Source organism: Carassius gibelio, chromosome A22 (genome assembly GCF_023724105.1).
Source record: "Carassius gibelio isolate Cgi1373 ecotype wild population from Czech Republic chromosome A22, carGib1.2-hapl.c, whole genome shotgun sequence".
NCBI classification, from domain to species: domain Eukaryota; kingdom Metazoa; phylum Chordata; class Actinopteri; order Cypriniformes; family Cyprinidae; genus Carassius; species Carassius gibelio.
In genome coordinates, this window is record NC_068392.1 from 1,517,542 (window position 1) to 1,531,420 (window position 13,879).

The window sequence follows — 13,879 nt, forward strand, 5'->3', positions numbered from 1 at the left end:
ATTCATATTCATGTACTATTGTATTTACATTGTTCTCATTGTACTCACTGTTAATGTCCTTAAAAAACATTATTTCCACTGTATATGTTCATAAGAAGATTACCTGGTACACATTCATAATAATGGCCTGGTAATTTGTAATCTAAGTGATGTAGATCCAGAAATGTGTTCATATCTCGAGAGCACTGATAAGAGATCATCACCATCAAATAATGACTCGTGAGTTTAATGCATAATCATAAGAGGATCAAAATACTGCAGAAAATGTGTTTTTTTAATAACAGAATTGAAAATGAATGCTTTTTTAATTTCATATTTGGGTAAACAGACATATTTCTAAAATTTCCAAGATTTATTGTTCAATAAAGTTTCTGTCATCTATGTATTTATGCTCTTGCATATCTTTATTGCGGTTATATTCTCACTTTCAGGGGTAACAAATGGTTAAATGTCCAAAATAACAATTTAACATGAACAGTCATACAAATAAGTTTGCAGATTAATGAATCACTATTATTGACCTATTGCATATATCACACACTTAAACCTGGAGTTTTCCAGAAAGACCTGTTTGTAGGAGATGCTAGCTTATTTCTTCAAATACACTTTTAACCAGTGTATTCATGCCAATACAAAGTTAGCATTATTTCTTATTTTGATTCTTGCTTCAGATAAAAAAAGTGAAAAGCAGCAAAAGCATTTTTCTTCATTTTGAAGAACCATCAGTAATGTGTTCAAGGCATCGCAACCATTTAATTGAAATTACTTTTTATAAGTTAATAAAAATGCATCATGTTTTGACCTGGAAACAATCCAACACCACTGAAAGAAGCTCTCTTATTGAGATCCATTGAGTTATTTTGTACATTAATGATTAAAGACATTCAAAAATATCATGCAGAATTTAAAATTTCGAACTGATTAACTGGATGAAACAGGATTTAACTAATGACTTTGATTAAATGAAAAGGTTTGACATTAAAATGTGTTACTGTGTATAGCATATAAAGGCACAGTTGATCCATTGTTCGATTTTGGCAGCTCTAGAAAGTCTGTGATGAAGCTGCGGAAGAAATGTCCAGGTAGAAAGTTACAGTAATACTTTAGCAACAGCAGTAATAAAGCTCCAGACTGGGTGCAAAATGTTAAATATCTGTCAGGTAAGGCACCTCTCTGGAATAATGGATCAGGATGAACCGTCTTTGATAACAGGTGTTATTGGTTGTTTGGCTCCTGGTGTCACAGTGAATGTCATTCCAAACTGCTGTTTGGTTGATTGTCCATTACTAAAAGATAAAGAAGAGTCCCATTATTCTTAAGTAAATATGTTTTCAAAGTTATAAAAGCATGAAGTATTAGAACTTCAAGTAACTTTCTTTTGATTCCACCAGTAATTCTTCACTATAACATATGCTGGATTGAAATGTATTAAGTACATGTTGCATGTTGGTTTGTTTAAGCCTCCAAATAAATAAACTTTAGCCATTTCATGTACATCAGGGCTGGGGAACGTTAGTCCTGGAGGGCCGCTGTCCTATAGAGTTTAGCTCCAACCCTAATCAAACACACCTGAACAAGATAAACAATGACTTACAGATCACTAGAAAGCTACAGACAAGTGTGTTTGATTAGGGTTGGACTTAAACTCTGCATGACTGTGACCCTCCAGGACCGACGCTGCCCAGCCCTGATGTACACTGTAAATCATAATTGTCATGGAAACAGCTGTTGAATGTTGTTCCAGTATCAGAGGGAGTTTATTTATCTTCCTTGTGATTCATCTCAGCTATGTGCATGTGCTGGGAGGGAGGTGTTGACTGTGATGAAAAAAGTTACGTAATCTTTCTGTACAAAATCTGATGTCACTGAGTCTCCTGTGGATTTCTGTTTCTGGCTCAAAAGAAAAAAATAAATAATTGCAACTATACACGACTTTATACCTCACATTGTGAAGCTTTTATTTTTTCCCGCGTATAAAAGTCCTGTCTGATATTTTCAGTCATGTTTCACTCAAAAAGTACACATTACAGAAGTGAAATGGATTGTGAATACAGTTTCATGTTGACTTTGTCACTTGTGTTCACTTTGTTTACCTGTTCTGGGATATAGCCGAAGTGGCCAAACTTTGAGCTTTTTTGGCCACTTTGCTTTCTAGCTCCTTCATGTCCAATCCACAGGTTTGCGCCGGCAGTGTGGCACTGCGGTTTGTCATAGGATTGTATTTGGTAACGGGAGACGTGGCCTCGTCATCAGACAGTGGGGAGTTCCAGTCATCTCCGTTGGTCTCCTGTTCCCTGACAGCTGAGAATTTGGGATCCATCTCTAGCATCTTCTTCTGCAGGATACTGAGAAGTGTCGCCTGGCTAGCAGAGACGGATGGAGGCACTTGTGCAGTGGGTTGAGTAGGTTTAGTTTGAAAAGGTGGTTTGGGTTGAGTTTGGATGTTTGGGGGAGGTCCTGGGGCCTTGGGAGGACAGCTAGGTGGTTTAGGTTTGGGCGGAACGAGGGGGCCATTGGTGATAGGTGGAGGTGTTGGAGGTAGAGAGGGTTTGGCAGGTGTTGGAGCAGGAGCAGGGTGGCCTGGCAGAGAGCCATTGGTGATTGGAATAGGAAAGGGTTCAGAAGGCAGAGGGGCAAGTTTAACAGGGGTTGCAGGAGCCGGGTGACTTGGTGGGGGGCAGTTGGTAATTGGAGAAGGTGTAGCAGGTAAGAAGGTTTTAGCAGGTGGAGGGGCACTTTTCACAGGCGGAGCAGGAGCGTGGTGACTTGGTGGGGGAACTGGAGGTTCCTCCTCAGAGTCTGTGTTGGCAAATTCAGGAGGTGGTGGAATGAAGACCAAGTCTTCTCCAGATTTCAAATCTTTAACAGGGACACCCAGACCACTAACAGAGCTGCTCATTTGGCTTTGTAGAGGGGTTGAGCTTAGCTCTGGCTTTGAGTAGGACACATGTGGAACGTCGACTTTAGTTGAAAGTGAGGTGAGTGGTTGCGTGTTTGTGGTCGACTTTAATTGTGCATTGTGACTGTCTGGTGTTGGCTCTTGAGGAATTACTGTGAAGGAGTTTGGTTTTTCTACACTAGGTTGGATCACAGAAGTCACTGGCTCTGCTGAGTTGCTGTTCCGTTGGGACAGAACAGTTCTCTGCCTTTCTCTTTCCTTTGCAGCCATCAGCAAGGCGAAAGGTGAGATGGAGGTCTCTTTCTTTACTGAGCCGTCTGCGCCCCGTGTGTTGAGATGTCGGGGGTTCAAGATAGGGCTGTTCTTGCGCGGCCTGCCAGGGGACTCAACTGGGGTCATCACCTGCCTAACATCAGGTATTCTTTTCTCTATTTTGGGTGAGACTTCGATTGGTGCTGGTACCTCAGTGGGGATGTTTTGTGGTGTTACAGGCTCAGGATTGATTTTGGGCTCTACCTTGGCTTGTTCACTTGGAGCTTGTGCCATGTCTGGCTGGTCATCCATTAGCTGAGTGGCAGAACTGTTCCGACGAGCTGGTTTTGTTGGTGGCACGCCTGGTTGGAATGATTCAGCATTTTTCCCACTATTACCATTTACTACACCAACTGTGTTTCCAGCAGAATCTTCCAGCAGCAGAATGGACTGGACTTTTTTTTCCCTATCTATCTGTCCACCAAGTAGTGTGCTCTTCTGCACCTGGTAGAGTTTAGCTGTGTTCTGAGGGTTGAAGCTAGATGGTGTTTGGCTGGAAGCAACAAGTGGCACAGGAGTTTGGGATTGGACGTCCAGATTAGGTATGGAGTTCACTCGGATGGGTTTTTGAGGTGCTGCTTTCTGAGCTTTTTCAAGAACAGGTGATGTTTTAACAGGAGGTGGTGGTGGGTTGAACTTGGGGCATTCTGGGACATCTTGGACATCAAGGCTAGGGAGGGAACCTCTGAGGCTGGAAGTTTCAGATGGAGGTTTTGGAGGAGGCATTGGAGGAGGTTTGAGGGAGGCCAGGTCCAAATTTGCACTGTAATTGGAACTGGTAAGTGATGGTGGTTTCGGGGGTGCCACTGGAGGGTGATGCAGGCTTGCACAATCTAAAGAAGTGTCCATTTCACCAAAGAACTGTGGTGGGGGAGGGATGAATGATGGAGGAGGTGGGGCTGAAGATGATGGAGGGGGTGGAGGAGCGGAGCTCGGTGGAGGAGGTATAAGTATTTCCCCCTCGAGTAGGTCAGGGACAGAAAGCATCCTTCCATTTAGGAGGTTTGTAGTACTTCCTTTAAAAAGACAATGTGAAAATAAACCACAGGTACATTAAAACACGCACCTCAGCATGTTGAAAACATAATTTTTCTTGCTCCTATATATAAGTTCTAGTGTTCCCTCGTCAAAGACAAGAAGTTAATAACTATTCCCAGTCATCATGTTTGTTGAGTTCTGTGTTGTGAACTTACCTGTACCGTTTAACTTGGGTTCACTGAAGGGTGGAAGAACCGGTACCATGGGAGTTGGAACTGCAAAGCCATGCGCACTCTCAGGCGACTGGGATTTAAAGAGAAGCATGTGTCAGCTACATCTTGATTAAAGGAGACAGTTAGAAGGCAAGGGAGTCTACAGTAATAACACACCTTTAATTGTAGGAGCCATTGAGTCAGAATTTCTAGGCACCAAACCAACCTGTTTCAGAGAGCTTATGACAATCAAAAAAAGTGGGATGAACAGGGTTGGATAATGTCCCAGATGTGTTTCTGTAAATCGAGTGAGACCTATTCTTGGTCACTCCTCACTAAAACCCCATAATGTGAATGATTGTTTTGAAACGTTCAGGTTGCTACAACAAATGCACTGAATGTAATTTATCTACAAAATGTAGCACAAACTGTCTGGTAAAAGTCTAATTCAGAAATACTTTGATAATCTTTACTTATAGACAACTTCAGTTGGATTACTATAAAATGACTTGTCTTTCATTCCAGTCCTTTCAGTTCACTGACATGCAAATAGGGACACACCCCTTAAACGTGTGTTTTTGTTCAAGTTTTGCTGTCTTTATGGGATCATCTCCCCAGAAAAAACAACACAATTTGACCAAACCTTTAGGTATGGACCTCCTCACAAAGAAAACCGTCTTCAGTGACCTAACATCATGCAAAAGCATTGGTAAAGTTGTGTATTATGATCAGTGGTACAGTTGGCCTACATTTACATGTTTTCCAGATGCTGTTATTAAAAGCCACTTGCTTCAAAATGGGAGTGGTGTTTGTTCATGCAAAAGTCCCTGCTGTGGTTGATTATTGGCCAAATGATCCCATCTAGAGGTTTTCACCTGTATTATAGTCCAGAAGGTGAACACTGATTTTCCTTTCTCTTTGGAGCGTTACAAGCTGTTTGTGCATAGATAAGATCCCTAAAGGTGCTAAAACTAAAGTATCAAACCCAAAGAGACATTCTTTATAAAGTTAAGACTTGTCCATGCCCTCCTAAAATACCTCATTTAAACTCACTCCCTACATGTTTACATCACTGTGTGGGATAATTTGTGTAACGCTGCACAAATGAGAAGAAGGCATAACTTTTAAGGCCGCTCCTTCATCTCAAGCTCGCTGTGTGTGATGCTGTCCATTTCATTGTGAAAACTAAACTACTATGTTTGACCTTAAAGTAGAGGACACGACTACAAATCAGTGGTTAAGTTGTATTTCAACACTGTTCCGCAACAGTTCAACATAAATATTCAGATGTGTGCAGCGCATTTAATGGAGGACTGTTTCCTTGACCTGCAGAGTAGCCTACAATGAGTCTACACACAAAGGCTTTTTCTATAAAGTGGGGCAGTTCCAACTTTGCAAGGACAGTCTGCGCTTCTGACTCCTAGCCTGTAAGTATGTTTTTTTTATATTTAAAGAATTTGCCACTGACGATTCAAACGTGAGTTTTGAACTGTATAGAGTAGCCTTTGTTGTTTGCCGTTTATCCGATCACAACATGGTTTTATGTTCACGTGGCATGATACGTAACACGTAAAAAGACAGTATAAGTCATTATAATCAGTATTATGTCACCACAGTATTTAACAAATGCCTCTTTTGTAATGGGTTTATTGGTTTTATCTTATTGCGCCGGGACACTCGGCTTCACAGTATGGTGAGGGGTGTAACATTTCCGTCACACTTGAGGTATTCAGCCAATCACAATGCAATGGATAGCTGGCCAATCAGAGCACACCTTGCTTTTCAGAATGATAAGCTTTGTAAACATCACTGCGTTTCTGAAAGGTGGTGCATAGAGGAGTAACAATAATGTACATTATGTGGAAAATAATGTTTTTTTAACCTTTAGCCACATAAATATTGGATTACACCAAATACGCAACATAATGTTCTTTTTAGCAATGTCATATGACTCCTTTAACTCTAAAGGTTTAAAACTAACCCTAAATATGAGGTATAATAATAGTAACACTTGCCTTAGCACACACCAATACATAGCGCAAACACTGGATGTGTGTAAATCTGGCTGATCTCTTCTGTACACAAACAAAATGTGTATTCAAAACAGCATCTTCAGGTTTGGATAACTCAACCAGAACAAACCTGCATCTGTGTGACGTCTAAGCACGGAACAACCAGATGAACATGTGAATCATTAATATCCTGATCTCATGAAGTGAATGAAAGAATCGCTCAGGTCTGAACATGTTCAGACTGTTTATTACCAACACCCAAAGGGAGCATGTTTGCTGTGATGTAGGCGTCACCAGGGTGATACAAACCCAAAACTGATGATGATATGTGTGTGTGTACTGGATGATTTCAGCACATTTCTATCAAGACTTGTATTATCAATTAAATAATTAAATGCAAATGTTCATTGGCGTTGCACAAAAATGCATTCAGATTTTGTGTCCATAATTGATGTATACAGTAATTATTTTGTAAGTGATCCCAGCACCCCAGAATTTGTTTACAGGAAAAGGTATCATGGTGGTACTATGGAAGAGTGATAATTTACAAAAGTGAACCATGGTTTTACCCTGTTTTCTGGAAATGTACCGTGGTTTTAGCCTGTATTTTAGGACATTTGCAAAAGTGAAACCATTACTGCATTGTACCCAGAAAATTGTTTGAATGCTGTTTTCTATTTAAATTAGAAACCATATCATAGGTGAAGTCTGGTCATGTGATCAACGGGTTTGGGACGTACCATGAAGTGTTTGACAGTTGGACGGGAGCGCACTTTGGCGGTTCCAGATTCTGGGATGGCAGCTGTGTTAAACACCAGCTCCGTGTTATCTGAAAAACAAAAATATGTAATTTACTTAGTTAACATGGGAACTAGCAGTCTGTGCGGTGCATGCAGTGTCACTGCTCAAGAACATGTGACCACCAAAACAGCAGAACAACAGGTTCAAATGCATCGTAATCTCTTCATGACAAGTCAGAGGTCAGTGTCTGGTTCGTCTTATCAAACATTCTTAAAAATCCAAAAATAACTTTCCTAAACACAAACTCCCATTAAAATTAATCTTGTGAGTCAGGATTTGAACTCAAGACCTTGTGTTCCATGTATATGATCATTCAGCACTCTCATAATCTGTTTGGTTATCTTTGTTTGCTCATTAGCGACTTTAAACGCGGTAATGATGTAATTACCAGAGATTCTGCAACCCTGACTGTCAATCATTACAAACAGGAAGTCTGACCTACATTATGACAGCAGACTTCACAGTGTAATTAAAGTACTGATCTCCTTCACAAAAATAAGAATGAATGTGTATTTTATATGTTAGTTATGAAAATCTGTAATAGTACAGTACTTTTAAATATACTATTTGTACCAAATTCATGTAACATGATATTTACATGACAACCAAAATACAATAATATTGTATAAGGTCATACATTTTTTTTTTATTACATATCCAAAACCACTGTAGTACCATGGTAAATGGCCAAAAACATGGTACTACAGTGGTACATGTCCATAATACAATGGTAGTACCATTTTTGTAATGGTATCACTATTGTATATATCCAAAACCACTGTATTTTATAGTACATGTCCATAAATGTGCTACTATCATAGTATACGCCCCAAAACATGGTATTATCATGGTATATGTCCAAAAACATGGTATTACCATAACATACGTCCAAAAACATGGTACTATCATAAGTCCAAAAATGTGGTACTACCATGTTATAATCCAGAAACATGGTGGTATATGTCCAAAGGAACATGGTATTACCATGATATATATACATACGCATGGTACTATCATGGTATATGTCCAAAAACATCGTGGTATATGTCCAAAGGAACATCCCAGCTAGCAAAAAATATCCGCACGGCTTCTTTTTGCCGCCGGCCCTAAGCTGTCGGCTATAGGTGCGTCCCGCTGGCGGGGATGAAACGTTTGCCGCCGAATACGTCACTCCCATTTCTTGCGAGATGCCGCCGGCGAAAAGCCGGCGGGCCGACTGCTTCATTTTCTTTGGCGGTTGCCTCCGTCTAATGGACCGCGGCCGGCTGGCGGCAAGCCGCTTTGAAATACAAGGATTTCTACTAAAATCGACCAGCAGCCAAGGCTATGTTTAGCATGTTGGGAGTTAGAATGGAAGTGGAACTGACAGCATTTTAACTACTTTTCACATCTGAAGCGATTATAAAATCATAATAGCCTATATGTGAATTAAATCCCATATTATTATTATTATTATTTTTTTTTTTTAAGCCATTAGGGTTTATTCTTGACTCTTGATTCCATGATAAGGTACGGTTTAGGAAATTACATTTAAATTACTTTGAAACTCTGAAGCGATAGAGTAGCCTAATAGGCTATATGTAAAATTATTTTATGCACTTAGGTGAAAATTGTTTACATTTCTTTGATTTATGCACAATTGAGACATGCATAAACCAAAAATAATTCCTTTTGTAAAACTTACTTGGCAATAAATATCTTTCTGATTCTGATTAGGTTTTAAAATAGATATTTAATTCATGGTATGAACAATTTAACTGAATAAATTGATGAAGTTAGACTTTTCACTAATGCCTGGCTACATCAGTGAACAGTGAAAGACATCTGCAACATGGCCAAAATCTTGGGTAGGTCTATACTTTATAATTTTTTATTAATTTGCAACCATGGTAATAGCCTATCATAAACAGGAAAATCTCTGTTTTGACCTGATCAGAAGGATAAACTAAAATCTAAAAGCTCCTCTGGTTTCACAGCTGCACTGGCAGATTTATGAAATATTTAGAAATATTTCGTCTTTCTGCCATTCCAGGAAATGTCATTTTATGTCTTTCATTTTTTTCCAACCTCGATTTTTTTTTTTTTTTTTTTTTGACTTTTTACATGTATAAGGGATTAATTTGCAATTGCGACCTGTACAAATGTTTAAGACAGTAAAACACTTAAAAAAATGTAAACACATTATAAATGTTAGAAAGTATAGGTTTTCACCATTGCTGTGTTCAGGATTTTTTTTTGGGCGGAGCTAAAACGGTGGCTCGATGACGCACTGGAGCCACTGAGCTCCTGGCCCCTCCCCAAACAACATAACTAGAGCACACATTCGCGTCAGTTCGCCGTTCAATCGCGAGTTTCTGTGGACTACCATCGTTTAAGTAAGTACAAGTTTCCTTAACGCAATATTATGTTTACATTGTTTTTAGTTTATCTTTGTAAAATCTGTAGTCATCTTTGTTCATGCCTTACTAGTCAAGCTAAAGTAAGGCTAAAGTAAGTTAGCCTTGTTTACAAAATTGCCGCCATGTTACAATTAACTTTCTGTAATAGCTACTTTGTTTCTTCCAGGCGTTGAGTTTTTCTTTTCTTCTAAGATACGTATGTTTATACGAGTGTGAGTACGTATGTGTTTTAAGTTAGTTTTGGTCAGTCGAATTAACTACAGTTACTTGTATGGACAATTATGCCGCCGCCCATGTGGTAATGTGGTTCCAGCAGTAGGTAGCAAAATCTACGACAAGACTGATCAGTATAACTTGTGTTGTTTTCTAACTAAACCGAATGATGATACCAGTAACGTTAGGTTGTTTTCATTTGTTTGTTCCGACACGCACGCTGCTAGTCTAGTTCAGAGTGTTAGCTAACACATGCTGTTTCGCCTTTTTTACACTGTTCAAGCATGTTGAAATGTGTATAGCTTCAGTACGTAGCAAAAGCTTTACATCTAGTGTTTTCTTACAAAACTAACGTTGTATATAGGTTGTTTAAATGATTTTGTTTGTCTGAACAAGTAGCTGCTAGTCCAGTAGCTAGAGTGGCTAGCAATTGTTAGCTAACACATGCTGTTGTGCCTTTGTTACAGTAACTTACACACTGAGGTTAAGCAATGTTGCTAGTTACATTACATGTAGAAATGTAACTAGCTACAGTAGGTATCCAAAGCTTTACATCTAGAAAGACTTAAGTATAACTTAAATTATTTGGTGTTTTCTAACAAAGCAGAATGATGGTTGTTTAAATTATTTTGTTTGTCAGATCAAAGTATGCTGCTAGTTCAGTTCACAATGTAGCTACAGTGACTAGCAAGTGTTAGCTAGCACGTGCTGTTGCTACTGTACTTCTAGGATTTAAGGGGATTATGATGAGTTATTTATCTGAAGTGCTGTACTTTTTATGTTTGAGGACAGTGCTGTTCACTTGAATCACTACACTGAATGAGTACATTTTATTTTTTAACAATTTCACTGTTCCACGTTTGGCTGATCTTTTTTTTTTTTTTTTTTTTCTACAGCATAGCTACTGTATATTCCTAACGTTAACAATGTGGTTTTGTTCACATTTTCTTGCAGATACCTTGACCGGAGCATAACTGGTTAACTTCACACAAGAGACCTACTGTTGGACAATCGTTTTGGCTTTAAAGGTAAATGCATTGTTAGTTACAATGTCTAGTTACTGGGCCAAAAGGAGACGAATATTGAAAGGAGTTGAGAGGGACAAACAGGAAATTGCAGCTGCAAACGATGCTCTACTTGCTGTTATTCCTGACTTTGACCAAGTAAATCCTCCTGTAAATGAACATCAACATGGAATGGCTTCAACAAGCCATGGACAAACTGTAACCCCTGAAGCACAGGAAATAACTGTTGATGAGGTGTATGAACCTAGTGAAATTTTTTCCTCAAGCACAGAAGATAGTGAGGAGGAAGAGGATTGCCTAAGGACACAATTGGCAGGGTGGGCTATTGACAACATGATCCCCCATGTGGCACTGGGTAAGCTTTGGCGTTGCTTGACAACAGTTTGAGGCAGGATAAAGAGCTCCAGGAACGATTTGTAAGTGTGCTGATTTCGTTTATAACTCCATAGGGTAATGTAAAAAGTAGAATTAAGATTGTACACTGCATATTCTACAGTCTGAATCCATAGCCTGTCACATTTTATATTTATGTATGATAAGCTTCAGAGAAATGTAATTTGTAACACTTTTTTTGGATTTTCAGCTTCGGTTTTTGGCAATCAAATGTGGGAGGGACCTAAAGACAACCGTCTGGCGGATGCTTCAAAGTATCTTCTCTAATCACCTTTCCATCAATACAACCTGGACTGGAGTTGGGGATAAAGCATGTTTTAGAGACATGTTCCTGAAGACCATTGTTCAAAGTAAGTTGGATGTAAAAAAAAAAAAAAAAAATATGTTTAGTAGATGTGTATGGCATTATGCCATTCAAATGGAATGACAGATCTGTATTTTCTACAGGAGCCATCCGGAAGAACCCGGCAACACAGGATGCCACTGATGAAGCCATCCAGGTTAACGTTACGCGTTACCTGAAAGGAGCATCTGACCGTGAAGGCGGAAAAAGGCGCCGCACAGCTGAGAGGGACCCACAGCCGACCCCTTAAACCTAGGCTGACTACTGACATCCCAGCATCACTGACAACTGGAACCCTTTCTTTATCCTGCAGTCAGTAACATCAAGACCCCTAAAGAAGCCAGAAGTGTCAGACTGCACTCCCCAATCCACACTGTTCACTGTGGATATTATCATAGTGCTTAACTTATTATATTGTTAAATATAGCTTGTAAATCCTTGTGCCACAGGTCAGCATTGCAGTTATATCTGTTCTACTACTTTTTTTACCTCAGTATTTTTTATATATATTTGAAGATGTTTATCACAGATACAAGAGACATCTTGTACCCCAGGTCAGCAATGCCATTATAATGGTCTATTCTACTCCAGAGCTTTATTCTAAATTATTACCACTTATCTTATTGTTAGAAATGGCTTGTAAATGTGATGTTATACCTGAATTTTTTTTGGTGTCCTGCACATTCTTTGGTACCAGATATACTCATTACTTATGTTTACTGGTAATTCTTTTCATGCCAGAGCTGACCTCTTTATATTATTAACAATTATTGTAAGTGTTATAATTTGCTTGTAAGCTAAGGCTGTTTTTTTTTTTAACAATTTAATTGGAAACCTGCATGTGTGTGTGTGTGTTTTTTTTTTTTTTTTTTCTCTTTTTTTCTGTTATTTATATTTCAGGGATCTGACATCATGTTTCAATGACAGTTACTGTACTTTGAAATGTGGAATTAAAACGTCAAATGGAAATTTGTCTGGTTTGATCAATCATTATTCTTGATAAACTGCATAATATATATAATATATAATATATATATATAAATAAATAAATAAGCAAGCGGCGACCGATCGCTCGAAAATAGCGTTTGCCTCCGACGGGCCGCGGAAGGGTCGCCTTTGATATAACGGCGGCGGGACGGCGGTTGGCCCGCGGGCCGGCCGCGGAACGAAGGCGGTAGGAAGGAGCGGCAGCCGCCGGCGGTGCACCGTCAAACGTGTTTGCGATTACGCTATTCTGACGCTTCTACTGCCGCCGGAGCGCCGCCGGCGGTCCGCCGACTCATTGCTATCTGGGATAGTCCATTACGAAAAGTAACCATGATTTCATTGTAGTAAAAATGTAGTAACCATGTTTTTTTTTTTGGTGTATTGATTACCATTTGTATAAAAACAGTTTTACTATAAATACCACAGTTAAACTATGGTTAGTGTAGCAAAGCCATGGTTAATTTGTGGTTAACATGGTTTAACCATGTTTTTTTTTTTTTTTTTTATTTATAGTAAAACCATGGTTAATTTGGGGTATTACTATTAAATACGTCCAAAAACATGGTACTATCATGGTATATGTCTAAACACATGGTACTATTATGGTATTCGTCCAAATAACACCGTCGTAGTTTTCAGTCAGTGTAACCGGACACATCACGGACCTCCGGATTAAAAACACATTATTCGTTTACCGTTTTTCGGGTTTTCTGTCGGAAAATAACTACGTTTTTGCTGCTAACCTGATTCAAAAAAAACAAACTAATCCAGAGTCAGTTGCTAATGTTATTCGTGTCCTGGAGAAAGTGTTGAAGTGTGACGCGCTCACGTGCACGCGCGCTCCGTGACAGGCGCAAAGGTCGCGCGACGAACACATTAAACTGATATCATATCTATATAAACTCTGCACAAGAGTGAATCTCTCTTACCCATGTCCCTGATTTCCACATTAGTGTCGAATAGAGATGGATTCTTCCGACCCAGGAAATTGAACGTTCCTTTCTTCATGGTAACGATGATTTCATCCACAGAGACTGAGATCAGAGTGATTTCATGATTTCATGATTTCAGTGCTATAGCAGCAGCTGACTGTGAGCTCGAAACCGGCACTGATTCAGAGAAACACTGAGGAGGAGGAAATGATCCCACACCTGAACCGGCCCTGACCCCGCCCACTCTGACAGGTGAACACACACACACACACACACACACACACACATGCCCTCACTGTTACTCATTCTGCTTTCTATTTAGAAGAATGAAACCCAAATATTTGCTCAGGAATCATCGGCCACATTTACCGTA

The 13,879-nt window shown here is 39.4% G+C and overlaps 1 protein-coding gene and 1 long non-coding RNA gene across 2 annotated transcripts; one reads left to right on the forward strand and one right to left on the reverse strand.

The window, feature by feature from the left end:
- Positions 1–210: 210 nt before the first annotated feature.
- LOC127943112 (uncharacterized) lies at positions 211–13,653 on the reverse strand. Its single transcript, XM_052539305.1, has 5 exons — positions 13,504–13,653; positions 7,154–7,242; positions 4,405–4,492; positions 2,094–4,227; positions 211–1,286 (listed from the first exon to the last, which is right to left on the reverse strand). Exons 1-5 carry the CDS (start codon positions 13,580–13,582, stop codon positions 1,187–1,189), a joined length of 2,490 nt encoding a protein of 829 aa, XP_052395265.1. The 5' UTR covers positions 13,583–13,653; the 3' UTR covers positions 211–1,186.
- On the forward strand, positions 9,310–12,173 carry LOC127943119 (uncharacterized). The gene is made up of 4 exons (XR_008149558.1): positions 9,310–9,589; positions 10,781–11,267; positions 11,435–11,594; positions 11,692–12,173. It is a non-coding gene; the product is annotated as an uncharacterized LOC127943119 (long non-coding RNA).
- Positions 13,654–13,879: the final 226 nt, after the last annotated feature.

What these genes read in the sequence shown, in the direction of transcription:
- LOC127943112 (XM_052539305.1), bottom strand. Translation starts at nt 13,582, where the DNA reads ATGAAGAAAGGAACGTTCAATTTCCTGGGTCGGAAGAATCCATCTCTA. An exon ending in TGTGGAAATCAGGGACATGG is followed by an intron (nt 7,243 to 13,503) that starts GTAAGAGAGATT and finishes TTTGTTTTTCAG; the next exon opens with ATAACACGGAGCTGGTGTTT. An exon ending in ACCCAAGTTAAACGGTACAG is followed by an intron (nt 4,228 to 4,404) that starts GTAAGTTCACAA and finishes GTCTTTTTAAAG; the next exon opens with GAAGTACTACAAACCTCCTA.